Source organism: Manis javanica, chromosome 11, assembly GCF_040802235.1.
Source record: "Manis javanica isolate MJ-LG chromosome 11, MJ_LKY, whole genome shotgun sequence".
NCBI classification, from domain to species: domain Eukaryota; kingdom Metazoa; phylum Chordata; class Mammalia; order Pholidota; family Manidae; genus Manis; species Manis javanica.
In genome coordinates this window covers 18,377,093-18,393,319 of record NC_133166.1, presented here as the reverse complement: position 1 = coordinate 18,393,319, position 16,227 = coordinate 18,377,093, and the positions used below count along the sequence as shown (strand labels likewise).

Sequence of the window (16,227 nt, the reverse complement as noted above, 5' to 3'; positions counted from 1 at the left end):
TAGACTCCCCCTATTATCAAGTCCCCACCACATACCCCATTACACTCACTGTCCACCAGTGTAGTAAGATGCTATAAAATCACTATTTGTCTTCTCTGTGTTTTACTGCCTTCCCCGTATTCTGCCCCCACTGCTACATTATGTATGCTAATTGTAATACCCCCTTTTCCCCCTTATCCCTCCCTTACCACCCATCTTTCCCAGTCCCTTTCCCTTTGGTAACTGTTAGTCCATTCTTAGGTTCTGTGAGTCTGCTGCTGTTTTGTTCCTTCAGTTTTTTCTTTGTTCTTATACTCCACAGATGAGTGAAATCATTTGATACTTGTCTTTCTCCACCTGGCTTATTTCACTGAGCATAATACCCTCTAGCTCCACCCATGTTGTTGCAAATGGTCGGATTTGTTTTCTTCTTATGGCTGAATAATATTCCATTGTGTATATGTACCACATCTTCTTTATCCATTCATCTACTGATGGACACTTAGGTTGCTTCCATTTCTTGGCTGTTGTAAATACTGCTATGATAAACATAGGGGTGCATATGTCTTTTTCAAACTGGGCTGCTACATTCTTTTTCAAACTGGGCTGGTAAATTCCTAGGAGTGGAATTCCTGGGTCAAATGGTATTTCTATTTTGAGCTTTTTGAGGAACCTCCATACTGCTTTCCACAATGGTTGAACTAATTTACATTCCCACCAGCAGTGTAAGAGGGTTCCCCTTTCTCCACAACCTTGCCAACATTTGTTGTTGTTTGTCTTTTGGATGTGAGGTTATACCTGACTGTGGTTTTAATTTGCATTTCTCTGATGATTAGTGATGTGGAGCATCTTTTCATGTGCCTGTTGGCCATCTGAATTTCTTCTATGGAGAACTGTCTGTTCAGCTCCTCTGCCCATTTTTTAATTGGCTTTTTTGCTTTTTGTTTCTTGAGGTGTGTGAGCTCTTTATATAATTTGGATGTCAACCCCTTATTGGATATGTCATTTATGAATATATTCTCCCATACTGTAGGATGTCTTTTTGTTCTATTGATGGTGTCCTTTGCTGTACAGAAGCTTTTTAGTTTGATATAGTCCCACTCATTCATTTTTGGTTTTGTTTCCCTTGCCTGGGAAGATATGTTCATGAAGAAGTTGCTCATATTTATGTCCAAGAGATTTTTGCTTATACTTTTTTCTAAGAGTTTTATGGTTTCATGACTTACATTCAGGTCTTTGATCCATTTGGAGTTTACTTTTGTGTATGGGGTTAAACAATAATCCATTTTCATTCTCTTGCATGTAGCTGTCCATTTTTGCCAACACCAGCTGTTGAAGAGGCTGTCATTTCTCCATTGTATATCCATGGCTCCTTTATCATATATCAATCGACCATATATGCTTGGGTCAATATCTGGGCTCTCTATTCTGTTCCATTGGTCTATGGGTCTGTTCTTGTGCCAGTACCAAATTATCTTGATTACTGTGTCTTTGTAGTAGAACTTGAAGTCAGGGAGCATAATTCCTCCCACTTTTTTCTTCCTTCTCAGGATTCGGGGTCTTTTGTGGTTCCATATGAATTTTAGAACTATTTGCTCTAGTTCATTGAAGAATGCTGTTGGTATTTTGATGGGGATTGCATTGAATCTATAGATTGCTTTAGGCAGGATGGCCATCTTGACAATATTAATTCTTATTATCCATGAGCATGGGATGTGTTTCCATTTATCGGTATCTTCGTTAATTTCTCTCAAGAGCATCTTGTAGTTTTCAGTGATAAGTCTTTCACTTCTTTTGTTAGGTTTATTCCTAGGTATTTTATTCTTTTGGATGCAATTGTGAATGGAATTGTTTTCCTGATTTCTCTTTCTGCTAGTTCACCATTAGTATGTAGAAATGCAACAGATTTCTGTGTATTAATTTTGTATCCCATAATTTTGCTGAATTCAGATATTAGATCTAGTAGTTTTTGAGTGTATTCTTCAGGGTTTTTTACGTACGGTTATCATGTCATCTGCCAACGGGGACAGTTTGGCTTCTTCCTTACTGATCTGGATGCCTTTTATTTCTTTCTATTTTCTGATTGCCATGGCTAGGACCTCTAGAACTTAAAGGAAAAGCTTTCAGCTTCTTGCTGTTAAGTATAATGTTGGCTGTGGGTTGGCTATGGCCTTTATTATGTTGAGGTACTTGCCCTGAATATCCATTTTCTTGAGAGTTTTTATCATGAATGGATGTTGAATTTTGTCAAATGCTTTTTCAGCATCTATGGAGATGATCATGTGGTTTTTGTCCTTCTTTTTATTCATGTAGTGGATGATGTTGATGGATTTTGGAATGTTGTACCATCCTTGCATCCCTGGGATAAATTCCACTTGATCATGATGTATAATCTTTTTGATGTATTTTTGAATTCAGTTTGCTAATATTTTGTTGGGTATTTTTGCATTTATGTTCATTAGGGATATTGGTGTGTAATTTTCTTTTTTGTGGTATCTTTGCATCATTTTGGTATTAGAGTGATATTGGCCTCATAGATTGAGTTTGGGAGTATTCACTCCTCTTCTACTTTTTGGAAAAGTTTTTGGAATTAGGTCTTCACTAAATGTTTGATAAAATGCAGTAGTGAAGCCATCTGGTACAGGGATTTTGTTCTTAGGTAGTTTTTTTTGATTACCAGTTTGATTTCATTGCTGGTAACTGATCTGTTAAGATTTTCTGTTTCTTCCTTGGTCAGCCTTGGAAGGTTGTATTTTTCTATAAAGTTGTCCATTTCTTCTAGGTTATCCAGTTTGTTAGCATATAATTTTTCATAGTATTCTCTTATATTTCTTTGTATTTCTGTGGTGTCCATAGTGATTTTTCCTTTTTTATTTCTGATTCTGTTTATGTGTGTAAACTCTTTTTTTTCTTGCTAAGTCTGGCTATGAGTTTATCTATTTTGTTTATTTTCTTGAAGAACTAGCTCTTGCTTCCATTGATTCTTTCTATTGTTTTATTCTTCTCAATTTAATTTATTTCTGCTCTTATCTTTATTATGTCCCCCCTTCTACTGACTTTGGGCCTCTCTTGTCTTCCTTTTCTAGTTTCATTAATTGTGAGTTTAGACTGTTCATTTGGGATTGTTCTTCTTTCCTGACATAGGCCTGTATTGCAATATATTTCCCTCTTAGCATGGCCTTCGCTGCATCCCACAGATTTTGCAGTGTTGAATTATTGTTGTCATTTGTCTCCATATATTGCTTCATCTCTGTTTTTATTTGGTCATTGATCCATTGATGATTTAGGAGCATGTTATTAAGCCTCCATGTGTTTGTGGACTTTTTCATTTTCTTTGAGTAATTTATTTCTAGTTTCATACCTTTGTGATCTGAGAAGCTGGTTGGTCCAATTTCAATCTTTTTGAATTTACTGAGGCTCTTTTTGTGGCCTAGTATATGATCTATTCTTGAAAATGTTCCATGAGCACTTGAGAAGAATGCATATCCTGTGGCTTTTGGATCGAATATTCTGTAGATGTCCGTTAGGTCCATCTGTTCTAATACATTGTTCAGTGCCTCTGTCTATTTATTTTCTGTCTGGTTAATCTGTCCTTTGGAGAGAGTGGTGTGTTGAAGTCTCCCAAAATGAATGCATCGCATTCTGTTTCCCCATTTAATTCTGTTAGTATCTGTTTCACATATGTAGGTGATCCTGTGTTGGGTCCATAGATATTTATAATAGTTATATCCTCTGTTGGACTGACCCCTTTATCATTATGTAATGTCCTTATATGTCTCTTGTTTCTTTATTTTGAAGTCTATTTTGTCTGATACAAGTACTGCAACTCCTGCTTTTTTCTCCCTATTAGTTTCATGAAATATCTTTTTTCCATTCCTTTACTTTCAGTCTGTATATGTCTTTGGGTTTGAAGTGAGTCTCTTGTAGGCAGCATAAAGATGGGTCTTGTTTTTTTATCCATTCAGTGACTCTACATCTTTTGATTGGTGCACTCAGACCATTTACATTTAGGGTGATTATCAATAGGTATGTACTTATTGCCATTGCATGCTTTAGATTTGTGGCTACCAAAGGTTCAAGGGTAATTCCCTTACTATCTAAGAGTCTCCTTTAACTAACTTCATATGCTATTACAAACACAACCTAAAGATTCTTTTGTTTTTCCTCCTTTTTCTTCCTCCTCCATTCTTTGTATGTTATGAATCATATTCTGTACTCTTTGTCTATCCCTTGATTGACTTTGGGGTAGTTGATTTGATTTTGCATCTGCTTAGTAATTAATTGTTCTACTTTCCTGTGGTTTTATTTCCCCTGGTGACCGCTATTTAGCCTTAGGAATACTTCCATCTATAGCAGTCCCTCTAAAATGCACTGTAGAGGTGGTTTGTGGGAGGTAAATTCTCTCAGCTTTTGCTTATCTGAAAATTGTTTAATCCCTCCATAAAATTTAAATGATAACCTTGCAGGGTAGAGTATTCTTGGTCTGAGGCCCTTCTGTTTCATTGCATTAAATATATCATGCCACTCCCTTCTGGTCTGTAAGGTTTCTGTTGAGAAATCTGATGATAGCCTGATGGGGTTTCCTTTGTATGTGATCTTTTTTCTCTCTCTAGCTGCTTTTAAAAGTCTGTCTTTAGCCTTGATCTTTGCCATTTTAATTATTATATGTCTTGGTATTGTCCTACTTGGGTCCCTTGTGTTGGGAGAACTGTGTACCTCCATGACCTGAAAGACTATCTCCTTCCCCAGATTGGGGAAGTTTTCAGCAATTACCTCCTCAAAGATACTTTCTATCCTTTTTTCTCTCTCTTCTTCTTCTGGTACCCCTATTATTCAAATATTGTTCCATTTGGATTGGTCACACAGCTCTCTCAATATTCTTTCATTCTTAGAGATTCTTTTTTCTCTATGTCTCTCAGCTTCTTTGTATTCCTCTACTCTAATTTATATTCCATTTACCATCTCTTCTACTACATCTAATCTGCTTTTAAATCCCTCCATTGTATGTTTCATTTCAGATACGGGATTTCTTAATGATTGAATCTCCATCTTAAATTCGTTCCTGAGTTCTCGAATACCACTCTGCACCTCCATAAGCGTGCTTATGGTTTTCATTCTGAACTCTCTTTCAGGAAGATTGGTGAGTTCTGTTTCATTTGGACCTTTTTCTGGGGGTTGTGAGACTTTGGTCTGAACCATGTTCCTTTGATGTTTCATATTTCTGTGTGATGCCCTCTAGTGCCCAGAAGCTCTAGTCTCTGGAGCTGTTCAACCCCTAGAGTGAGGTTCAGGGTTGTAGGGGAGCAGAGCTGGTGCCTGGGGGGAGGAAAGATCTGTTTCCTGATTTCCATCTGCCCTGCCTGTGTCCTGTATCAAAGCCAGTAGGCCAAGTACACAGATGTAAACCTCTGTGCTTGGTGTCTCCAGCTATGGTAGGTGGGGCCTCCCTCCAGCTGGCCTGATGCCAGAGCAGTGACTGCCATTTCGCAAGCCAGTGCTGTCAGGCCAGGAGGAAGGTCTGGCAGTCTGCACATCACAGTGGGGCACCTTAGAGCTGAGTAGCCAGCCAGGGGGATGGAGTGCCCTAAGCTTCCCAAATTTCCCAATCTGCTGGGTAGAGCGCGCCCAGACAACCTTGTCCCCCTGTCCCCTCTCCCATGCAGCAAGCTCCTTGCAAACCCCGCCCCATCAGCAGCCATCTCGCCGCTAGGGAGCCTGTCAGACCGCTGGCCTTTCCCTTGTTCCAGAGTGACCAGGTGTGGATCCCGTCCTCCACAAATGGCCGGAATCTCTCTCAAGCACTCCGCCTGTCCCAGCTCCTCATCCTCCCCAGAACACCACACAATGTAGGTTTCCGCTCACAGAGCAGATCTCCAGGGCCGGGTGTTCAGCAGTTCCAGCCCTCCACCCCTTCCCCCACTCCATTTCGCTTCCTCCCTCCAGTAAATTGGGGTGGGGGAAGGGCTCGGGTCCCACCAGATCAAGGCTTTCATACGTTACCTTGTTTTGTGAGGTCTGCACTGTTCATGAGGTGTGTGTGCAGTCTGGTGCAGTCTTCTTTTCTGTCGCTGTTTTAGGGTTAGTTGTATTAACTATATTTTCACACTATCTTTGGTTTTGGGAGGAGTTCTCTGTCTCACCTCTCACACCGCCATCTTGAATCTTATTTGGATCTATTTTTAAATTTTCTAGACTGTTGCATTTTGCCAATTCATGCACCAGTATGTACCACCATGTATGGTGATAAATGTCTGGCAAAGCTAATTCCTCCTCCTTATAGTTTTTCTTTTCCATGTTTTATTACCTATTCTTACATGTTTATTTTCCCATATGCACTTTGGTATCAACTCATTTATCTTCATAAAATAGCTTGTTGTTATTTTTTATTGGAATTGCATTTAATTTACAAATTAACTTAGCAAGAACTGACATCTTTATGATTTTGTCTCATCCTATCCAAGAACAGGGCAAGTCTTTCCATTGTTCTTCTTTAGTGTCTTTTAAGAATGTTTAAAATTTTTCCTCATACAGATTTTATACATTTCCCATTAAATTTGTTCCTTAGCATTTTATCTTTTGTTGTTACCACTTCTCTACCCTTATCACATATGTTTATTGTTTATATATGTAAAGGCTATTGCATTTTGTATTTTAATATATCCTGCTACTTCACTGAATTCTTTTATTGCTTGAGTTAGTTTTTTCATTGGTTCTCTGAGGTTTTTCAGGTATAACATTGTATCATCTCTAAATAGAGATAGTTTTACTTCTTCACTCTTTCTGAGGCCTCCAATTGATTTATCTTGTCTAATTACATTGGCTAATAGCTCTAGTACAATGTGGAATAGTGGTGGAGAGAGTGGTCCTTCTTGCCTTGTTCCTAATCTTAGTGGAATACTTCCAGTGTTTCTTGATTAAATAAGATATAGCTATAGGACTATATTTTATCATGTTGAGGAAATAGTCCTCACTTCCTATTTCATTGAAAGCTTTTATCATGAATGGGTGGTGAATTTTGTTGAAGACTTTCTTGGCATCTCTATAGAAAATCATATGAGTTTCTTCTTACATTCATGAATATGGTGCATGCTTGTTATAGATTGAATTTTGTCCCCCAAAAGATGTGGAGATTGAATCCCAGTGCCCCAGAATGCAACCTTACCTGAAAATATGATCTTTACAGGGATGATCAAGTTAAAACAAGGTCCTTAGTGTGGACTCCAATCCAATATGACTGCTGTCCTTATAAAAAGGGGAAATTTGGATACAGATATTGACACACGCACACACACATGTGCACACACGCACACACAGAGGGAGAACACATGCGAATGTGAAGGTAGAGAGGAGATTGTTGCATCTACAAGCCAAGGAATGTCAAAGATTGCCAGCAAACCAGGAGAAAGTCATGGAACAGATTCTCCCTCACAGCCCTCAGAAGGACCCAACCCTGAAGACACCTTGAACTTGGACTTCTAGCATCCAGATTTGTGAGATAATAACTTTCTGCTGCTTAAGCTTTCCAGTTTGTGGTATTTTGTCATGGCAGCTCTAGCAAACTAATGCTATTAATGAATTTTTCAATGGTAAATCAACCTTGCATTCCTGGAATAAATCCCCCTTGATTTTTTTCATGGTTTTAAATAATATCCAGTATACTAACAAAATATTCAGTGTTTCAGAAAAGCATGGAATTAAGAGCACCTCAGAAGTCATTTGGTCTCCATACCACCATTTTCCATGATGTCTTTCTGCCCTGGAGTTCAATGTGACCCTCCTATCCTGAACTCCCAGGAGAATACTATTAGCAACCTCTCCCAACCTGAAAGTTCTGTGACTGACTCGACTCCTCTCCCTGAGATCCTGACTTCTTGTCTAGATGGGAATAGGGAATCCCGGTTAACATGGTTAACTGAATGTTTCACCCCAATACACCAGGCCTAGGAGCCTCTGATATGAGCCTCTCCCCATGCTAAGGGGTTTCATGTAGGGTTCTCAGACAAATAGCTCTGCAATTAGATGTGCTGGGATTTTGAAAACAAATTATTATTGTTATAACAGTTTCACCTGGGAAACTTGTACACTCAGGAGCAGTGAAGATAAGGGTTTTCTGGTCTGGAGCAGAGAAGACACGGTCTCAAGGGCTCTGGTGAGGGGGAGGGTATGACATTCTGCAGAACTGGGAAGGAGGTGAGTCAGCTCTGTGTGATAGAGGATTCTCCCAAGAGGAGTGGAAAGGGCTGCCCAGTGAATGAGCTCCCAGTTACAGGGGACACAAGCACTGGTTGGATCTCCAGTCAAGGAGCCTATAAAGTTGGCTCTTTCCTGGGGGAGGAGGAGGAGAAGGAGGGGAAGGGCATAAGAACAGAGTCAGGCAGGGTAAGCGTGAATCCCAGTTCTGCCGTTTCCTAATTGTGTGACCACAGCATCTTGGTGAGGCTCAGCTCTATCATCTGCAAAATGGGGCTGATACACGCTCCCGCAGAAGGTGGCTGTGAGACTAAATGGGAAAAGCACCTACACGGCAGGTGCCATAATGCCACTATTTGATGACTCAGTTTATGAAAACCAACCAGCAGGGTCTTGGGCATCACCAGTCCCAGCCCTTCCTTGTCAGGAGGCCAGGTTCCTCTTGGTTTCTCTGGAAAACCCTGCCCTCAACACACACCTACAAGAAGAGCAGGACCATGACGCCCCCCACCCCACCAGGCTGGGTGCCCTGGACATGCCACTGTTTCTCTCTCAGCCTCCTTCCTTATCTGTCAGAGATGGGCTCTGAGGTGAACCCTTCCAGTTCTAACACTCTGGGATGCCTGGACTTCTAACTAGCCATGTGTTCATGTCTCTGCCTTTGGGGACCTGGTGTCTTCACAAAATGATGGGATTGGGTTAGATGAAAATAGCACCAGCTAAGCCATGCTGAGCACTTACTCTGAGCCAGAGGCCACTCTAGGGGCTTTACATGGATCAGACCATTTAGTCCCTACAACAGCCCCATGGTGTGGGTGCTACTATACTGATTTTTTAGGTAAGATGACGGGGGCATAGAGAGGCTGAACACAGCCAATACAAGCCCAGACAGTGAGTCCAGGGTTCATGCTTGCAATCAGCACACGACACCCCTCTTGTGACTCTGACACTAAATATAAAAGGGGGCCTGAGTATTCTCTGAACTCCACTGTTCTTGTGGGCTGAGGCAGACATTTTCTTGGATGTGACCCCAGCTCCACCTCTCAACAGGTGGGAGTTGCCCAGCCTGGAGGCAATCTGCCTGATGTCCTACATGATGAGGCCTTATTGGGCCCTTTCACTGCCTGCACGTGATCATCACACACTTCCCCCAGAAACCCAGTTTACAGAGAGGAGAATGAAACTCTGAAAGGATAGAGGATAGGGGACTATGTGGATCGCACAGCACATAACTGGCTGAGTGAAGACTGGAGCCCAGAGCTGCCGGCTCCACCAAGTATCGACGTCTTCCCCAGAAGAAGGCTCACCCTCTGCCTCACAGGGAGGCCAAGACCACCACTAACGCCTGGAGAGAAAGCAGGAACTTAGGGCCACAGAAGAGGCACAAAAAATGGGGTGAGAATGCTGAAGAAGTGGGGTGGGGCTTCTTGGTGGAGGCACCAGCACCAGAGCTGAGGCCTGATATCAGGACCTGCTGCTGGGAGCAGGAAGGAAGAGCCTTTTAGACAGTGGCAGATCTGCACAAACAAGGTCTGGGGCAGGGGGTGGGCAGAGAGCCCTAAAGGGCCTGGAGAGGCTGCAGCCCAGTGCACTAGCAGTGGAATGGGGTGCGGGTGGGGTGTCAGGCTGGGGCACAATCTTGGAACATTATTCTGCGGGTGGCTGGTTATGGCTGCATATGTGATAGTCTTCCTTGGCCAGACAGAGGGCTAGAGCTACACCCAGGAGAGAAACATAGGATGCCTGGGACAGAGACTGTGAGATGGTGGCTGAGTAGTCTGAGTGACTGAAGGATTGATGTAATCATTAACGGAGACTGAGGAGAAAACGGGAGGGGAAGGTGAGTGTGCCTGAGGTTTTCCAGCTGCAGAGTGGGCTGACCCAGCTTGTCTGCCCTGATGCCCCAGAGAGGTGGATAGGAGGGCTGCTTGCCCTGAACCCCCACTGTGGGCCAGTACTGGTAATTCACAAACTTTCTCAGTCTTACTTCCGAGCAGCCCTGCTTTGTCCTATCAGAGAACACCTAAATGCTTAATGTGGCCCTGAGGCCAGCTCTCCCCGTATGATAAGAGAAAGGCCCTCTTTGCTTCTCCATCCCAAACTGTGGGGATGGATAGGGACCTGGGGATGGGCAGGACATGGAGATGGGCAAGAGATGGGCACTCGCCTCTTCAAGTCCTTCTCCCAGATCCCTGCCTTGGCCCTTGCGGGGCTCACCGATGCATCCCCAAAGCTCCGCCGGCCTGCAAGCCTTCCTCGGGGCTTACACAGAACCCTCCCGCAAGCTGCCGCCTGGGCTCGGGCCCTGGGGGCCCCGGGAGATATTCCACAGCGGACGGGGTGAGGTTGGGAGGGAGGAAGGAAAAACGGGGACTTGATCGTGCAAGGAGGAGTCGGGGCAAGCGCGCAGCCACACGCTCCCCTCCTGCTTCCCAGCGGACACCGAGCGGCCGCCTCCCGGGCCGCTCGCCCCTCCAACGCGGCGCCAGTTCGCATGCGCAGCAATGCTGGCCCGCCCGCCCCTCTGGAGGCCACGCCTCAGTCCCCAAATGGGCGGAGGCCACGGGGCGGGGCGGGGAGCAGCCCCGGAGTCCGAGCTCGAGCCCCCGCCCCCGGTCAGCCCCAGCCGCTTCCCGGCCCGAGCCCGAGGCTGTTGCCCGGGGGCCTGTCCAGCCGCGGCTCCAGCGCCCTCGCGGTGCCCTGCGCCCACCGAGTCCCGCTCGACCCGCGGCGGCGCGGCAGGTAGGAGGCGCTGAGCAGAGGGAGGCGTGTGCGGGCGCGCAAGTGTTCGCGTGTGTGTTTCGAGGGTGCAGCGCGGGCCAGCGCGTGCCCTGCGAGCCCGAGTCCGTGTCGGGGTGCACATCCCGCAGGGAAGGAGGGGAGCGCAGGCTTGAGGCCGGAGGCGGGGCCCCGGGGCTCGTCGCCAACCCCCGACGCGCCCCGAGGGGCCTCGTCCGCCTCCGAGTGGGCGTTCCCCAGCCGGGTTTTCAGTTCAGACGCGCCGGGGCTTAGGCCCCCCACCCACCAGCCCCCGCCCCGGGCATGACCGACCCTTACCTTCCTCTGCCTCCCAATTCCCCTTTTCTGTTCCCCTCCCAGCCTTCCGCCCATTTAATTCCATGACCTCTCCTGGGTGCCCCCCATCCCTGGTCTCTGGAGGCTTGGGAAAGGCGGCAAGGCCTTCTGACCCTCCTGCCAGGTTGAATAGGGGCCTTTTTCCTGGGCTGCAGGGCCGTGGGTGGGTGTTGGGGCCCAGGGGTTGTGCGGGAGGGATGGTTGGAAGATCTGGAAGAGAATGATCTTGGGCTTCTCTGATCTTGTCTGTGTCCTGCAGAGTTGGGGGTCTGGGGAGGTCGGCCTGGGATCTAGAGGTGAAGTAAGACAGATCATTAACAGGTGCCATGTTCTCTCCAAGCTTCATTTCATGTGGTGGGATTCAGCCCCAGACCTCACAGGAAGGAGGAGTGGGGCACAGAGGGTGAAGTGAGCTATGCTCTCAGGGCCTGTAAGCCAGAATTTGATCGTGGGTGGGCTTGGTTCTCAAGCCAGAATCTTTTCCCTGTACCAGCCTTAGAGAGATAAGTGCCGAGGGCAACTAATCCTGGGATACTAGGGAGGGAGAAATCTGGGCGGACTTCCTGAATGAGAAGGTTTTGAGGGCAGGGCTCGGCCAGTTCCAGGATTATGAAACTTCCTGGAGGAACGACTGTGTTCTGCTGTTAGGATTGAGACCTCCCAGGGTCTTTGGGCCTAGTCCTTGCTAGAGCCCTTGGGTGGGGATAGGGAGGCCTGGCTGCTTTCAACCCAGCTGAAATGGGAACACCACTGGGATGGAGAGTCAGGGGGAAGTCAATGGGTTGGACACGGTGGCTGTGAGAGGTCTCTGGACTTTTGAGGGCAGCATCTAGGGTAATGCTCCCAGGCCTGTGCTCTCTGGCTGCTTCTGGCCCTGCCTTCCCCTCAGACTCTCAGGATATCCCTGAAACCTGGGTACCCGAAGGGGTGGAGCTCCTGGAGTCGCAGTGGGCACAGGGAACCCTCTCTGCACAACCCCTCCACCAGCAGGGCTTGTCTTTGTGTCAGTGCTTCTTCTGCGCTGAGACCGGCTCTGCACATGACCTTGAGACAGGAAACTTACCCTGTAAGTCTCAGTTTCCCCAGGTGTGAGACAGGGAGAAATGCTGCATAATCACAGGGACTTGGGGAATGATGATGATTTAGGTAGATCATATCGCTAAAAGTGTTAGTTACCAAGTACCTGGTATTTGGTAGCCATTATAATTAACAGTTGGCATCACTCAGTCCCTTCCTCCCTCAGGGAGGTAGTCCAGAGGAAGAAGGGGCCAATTTAGGGAAAAGAAGGAAGGATGAGAGGAAATGGGGTCCCTCCCTTGAAGTCCTGTGGGTGAACCTGTGGCCCTCAGACCCCTTATATGGGTGTCCCACTATCAGCCTGGCCAAGTCCCTGGGCCTCCCAAAGACTCCTTTACCCTAAAGGTCATACAAAAAGCTCACCAGTGGGCCCCTCAGCAACTTCCACCCCATGCAGGTCCCCAGCCACCTTGGGGCCTGGACAGACAGATGTGGAAGTCTGTCTGCAACTGGTCTTCTCAACTCATCCCCCTGCCTCTGTCCCCATGTCCTCAAATGTTTTGAGTGCCTTTAGAGCCCTCTCCTCTTTACCCTACAAGCCCCTCCAGAGACCTCTTTTGCCCCTTCATGCCTTGCCCTTCCTGCTGAAAACATTCCTTGGCTGGCAGGGTATCCCCCCCAGGCCTTGCCTTCGAGGCCCCCCACCTCTGCACCTCTCCTCCTTCCTGGGTTGATGGTGACGCCCTGGGATTGCCTCACATCACGTAGGCCGAGCTGCTGAGTTCCTTTGGCCTCAGGCCCTGCCTTTCCCTGCTCACTTAAGGCAAAGTGGGCTAAGTCCCTTTGGGGTTCTAATCCAGGATGTTTTAGGAAGCCAGCCCTTAGGCTTGGACAAAGGAAGTGGAAATGGGAGCATTTGGTAGCTGTAGTGTCCTGAGTTAGTTTCCCATTCTATTTGTTCAGAGATGTGTTTCCAGGGGCCCCCAGCTTTCCTGGGGCTGGGGGTGTGAGGGTGCCAGTGTCTGTGGTGGCCTGTGAGTGTGGGCTATGGTTTTCTGTCACTACAGGACATGTGGTCACCTGTGGGAAAAGGGGCTGGAGGCCAGAACAGACAAAGCTCATCCGTTGGTACCAACTGATTATCCCCGTCAGGCTGGGCCCAGGGGATGGCCTCAGAATTTTGTGGCCTGGGGGACAAATATAGACGGACCACTTGGCCTGATCTACCTGGCCCTGCCCAGCCAGCCCCTGCCCCAGTGCCCCCTCTGCTGTGTAACTTCTGCCAGTCAGGGTGTGTGGGACCCAATAATAACAATAAGAAAGACACTGCCATTTGGGGCAACTTTGTTTTAGGTTGGAGCAGTTCAGGGAATGACAGCTTCATCCCCACTCACTTCCTTAAGCAGGAGAGAGGCGGGAGGCCACATGCCGGCTCACACTGTTCTTCAGGCTTCCTTTTCTATTGCTGATGTAACAAGTTAACACAAACTTAGTGGTTTGAAACAACACCAGCTTATTCTCTGTACCTTTTGGGAGGTCAGTAGTCTAAAATGAGTCTTGGGGCTAAGCTTAAGGTGTTGGCCAGTTGGCTCCTTCTGGACGCTCCAGAGGAGAATCTTGTCCTTGTCTGGCCCAGCTTCCAGGGGCAACCAGTATTCCTTGTGACCTTGTCACCCCAACCTTTACTTCCCTTGTCATGTTGTTTTTTCCTCTTTTGAAGTCAAATCTCCCTTGGCCTCCCTGTTATAAGGGCAACTGTGATTACATTTAGGGCCCACCTGGATGATCCAGGACAATCTCCCCATCTCAAGATTCTTAATCACATCGATGAAGTGTCTTTTGCATTAAAGGTAACTTTCTCGGGTTCCAGGGATTAATATGCTAATATTGGGGGGCCATTATTCAGTCTGCGCCCAAACCAACTGCAGTGTCATTTCAGGCACCACTCTCAGAGTTCCCCTACTCCCCCCACCCATCCACATGCCCACAGCTCCCCCATGAGGTTGCCCACAGAGCTGCTCCCTCTGCCCCTACCCTGCCCCCAGCCTAGGAGCCTTTGCAGGCACAGCCTGGGCCTGGTGCATTTAGTTTTGTATTGGACCAGTTCCAGAAGTAGTCACTTCATCCTTCCTCCTTCCTTGAGCAGGAGAGCCCAGCCTGAGACCAGGGTGGCCAGAGCTCAGGGGTGCTGGGAAGAGGAGAATGTGCCAGCATGTCCTCAGGGGTGACCCCAGTGACCAGACCCCATCCTGCACCTGATGGGATGTTAGGCCTTTCACGGTTTGAGTCTTACTCATTTCAGACATTCATTCAAAAAGCCCAGTGCTGTGCAGGGTCACTTGATCCCCACCACTCCCTGGGAGGGCTGGGGCTGGGCTGCCAGCCCCATTTTGCAGATGAATATAGCAAGGCTGGTTGAGGCTGAGTCCTGCCTAGAGCAGTGATGTGTGAGGGGAGCAGGGGTGGGGCCCAGGTTGGGCCAGTAGAGTAGAAGAAGGTCATGTTACAGCTGAGAACTCCGAGTCACATGGAAGGGAACTGTTTTGCCTTTCTCTGGGCCTCAGTCTTCCCATCGAGGAGGAGGGTGTGGATGGGGCATTCTGAGGCTCTGATTCCCCGGATGCCTTGGCCCAGGAGGAGGAGGCATGGCATTCCAGGCTGCCATGGGCAGGAACAGGACATGGTACAGAGCGGTGTGCCGTAGAGTCTGGAAGGGCTCCAACATACCTCTTGCCCAGAGACATGGTTGTCACCCGAGAAGGTGGTGTGGCCTCCAAGGAAGAACCCCCAGCCAAACCCCTGGGGAGCCCCTGGCCTGCGTGCTGCGGACCCTGCCCCAGGGTGGGGCCCCATTTCATCCCCACAGCCAGGGCCATGCCACGTGGGCCCTGCTTCTCTCTCAGGGGCCATTTCTACAGTCTGGTCTCTGCCTGCACCGACCCTCTTGGGCATCACCCAGCTCAGACCCCAGTGCCCTCCTGCGTCCTCAGACTGGCTCTCCGGACTGCCATGACCCAGCCGTGCAGTGTCCCCTGCTGGCCTCGCCTTCCTCTTCCCCCTCCCCTGCACCCTGTCCTGAAGCCTTGCCTAAGAGGTTTCTTGTCCCAGGATGTTCCGTCCTCCTTCTAACTCTGCTCCATCTCTTGACATCACGGTTTGCCCTTCCCTTTGAGATCTTGCTTAGATCCACCTTCTCCACGAGCCTTCCGTGCCCCATCACAGCTCCTGGGGAGCCGATCTCTCAGCCTGGTACCGGGCAGCTGTCTCTCCCCACCAGGCTGACTCCTGGGCAGAGCCCTGTCTTACTCCTCGCTGCCCCCTTGGTCAGGTTCCCAGGCGGTGTGCGGGAAGGTTGGATGAGGGGGCACACACTGAGTGGGACTCTCAGGGGCCGAGTGGGTCACTGTCTTTGCTTGGGGGAGGAGGTGATGGGCCAGGCAGAGCACGGCTGTGACTTGAGACAGGCTCCTGGCTCTGTCCTGAACGCTCTCAGCCCTTAGTCCTCATGTGTGACAAGAACAGTATAGCTCATTTCTGAGGTTGTGCAGGAGTATGACCTAAGAATCAAGTCTATGTTTCCCAGTCTGAGAAATGGGCACCTTCTCACCAGGTTTCCAACCTTGAGGCAGGTGGTGCAAGGAGAAGACTGTCCAGGCAAGAAGTGGGAAAAGAGGCTGTCCTGGTAACAGCCCAGCAGATGGGAAGAGAGCAAGAAGTGCCCAGCTCCCCCCCATTCAAAGGTGAGAACCTGAAGGCCTGGGAGAGCAGGGCTTTCCTGGGGTAACACAGAGCAGTGGGGCTGAGGGGGCTACAGTGCCCTGATCAAGTCTCATTGTATCTGGTCGTTTCCCCTGTGTGGAGGGAGCAGCAGCTGTGACCTGCGGCTCCAGGTGTCACCACCCCCACCAGCAGGAGAGAGCCCCCGCGGGGGGCACTCAGTTGTGTCTGCCCCTCCCTTAGCACCTT

The 16,227-nt window shown here is 48.0% G+C and overlaps 1 protein-coding gene across 3 annotated transcripts in view; it reads left to right on the top strand.

The window, feature by feature from the left end:
* Positions 1-10,728: 10,728 nt before the first annotated feature.
* Positions 10,729-16,227, top strand: part of CAPN5 (calpain 5) — a 47,641-nt gene continuing 42,142 nt past the window's right edge. The window contains exons 1-2 of one of the 3 annotated variants that reach the window (XM_017650084.3): positions 10,729-10,911; positions 15,891-16,001. In XM_017650084.3, the coding sequence (XP_017505573.3) occupies positions 15,959-16,001 (43 nt within the window). In that variant the 5' untranslated portion in view covers positions 10,729-10,911; positions 15,891-15,958. Of the gene's footprint in view, positions 10,912-15,871; positions 16,002-16,227 lie in introns of all 3 variants that reach the window. The other 2 variants (XM_037010614.2, XM_017650085.3) reach the window with 2 other exon arrangements.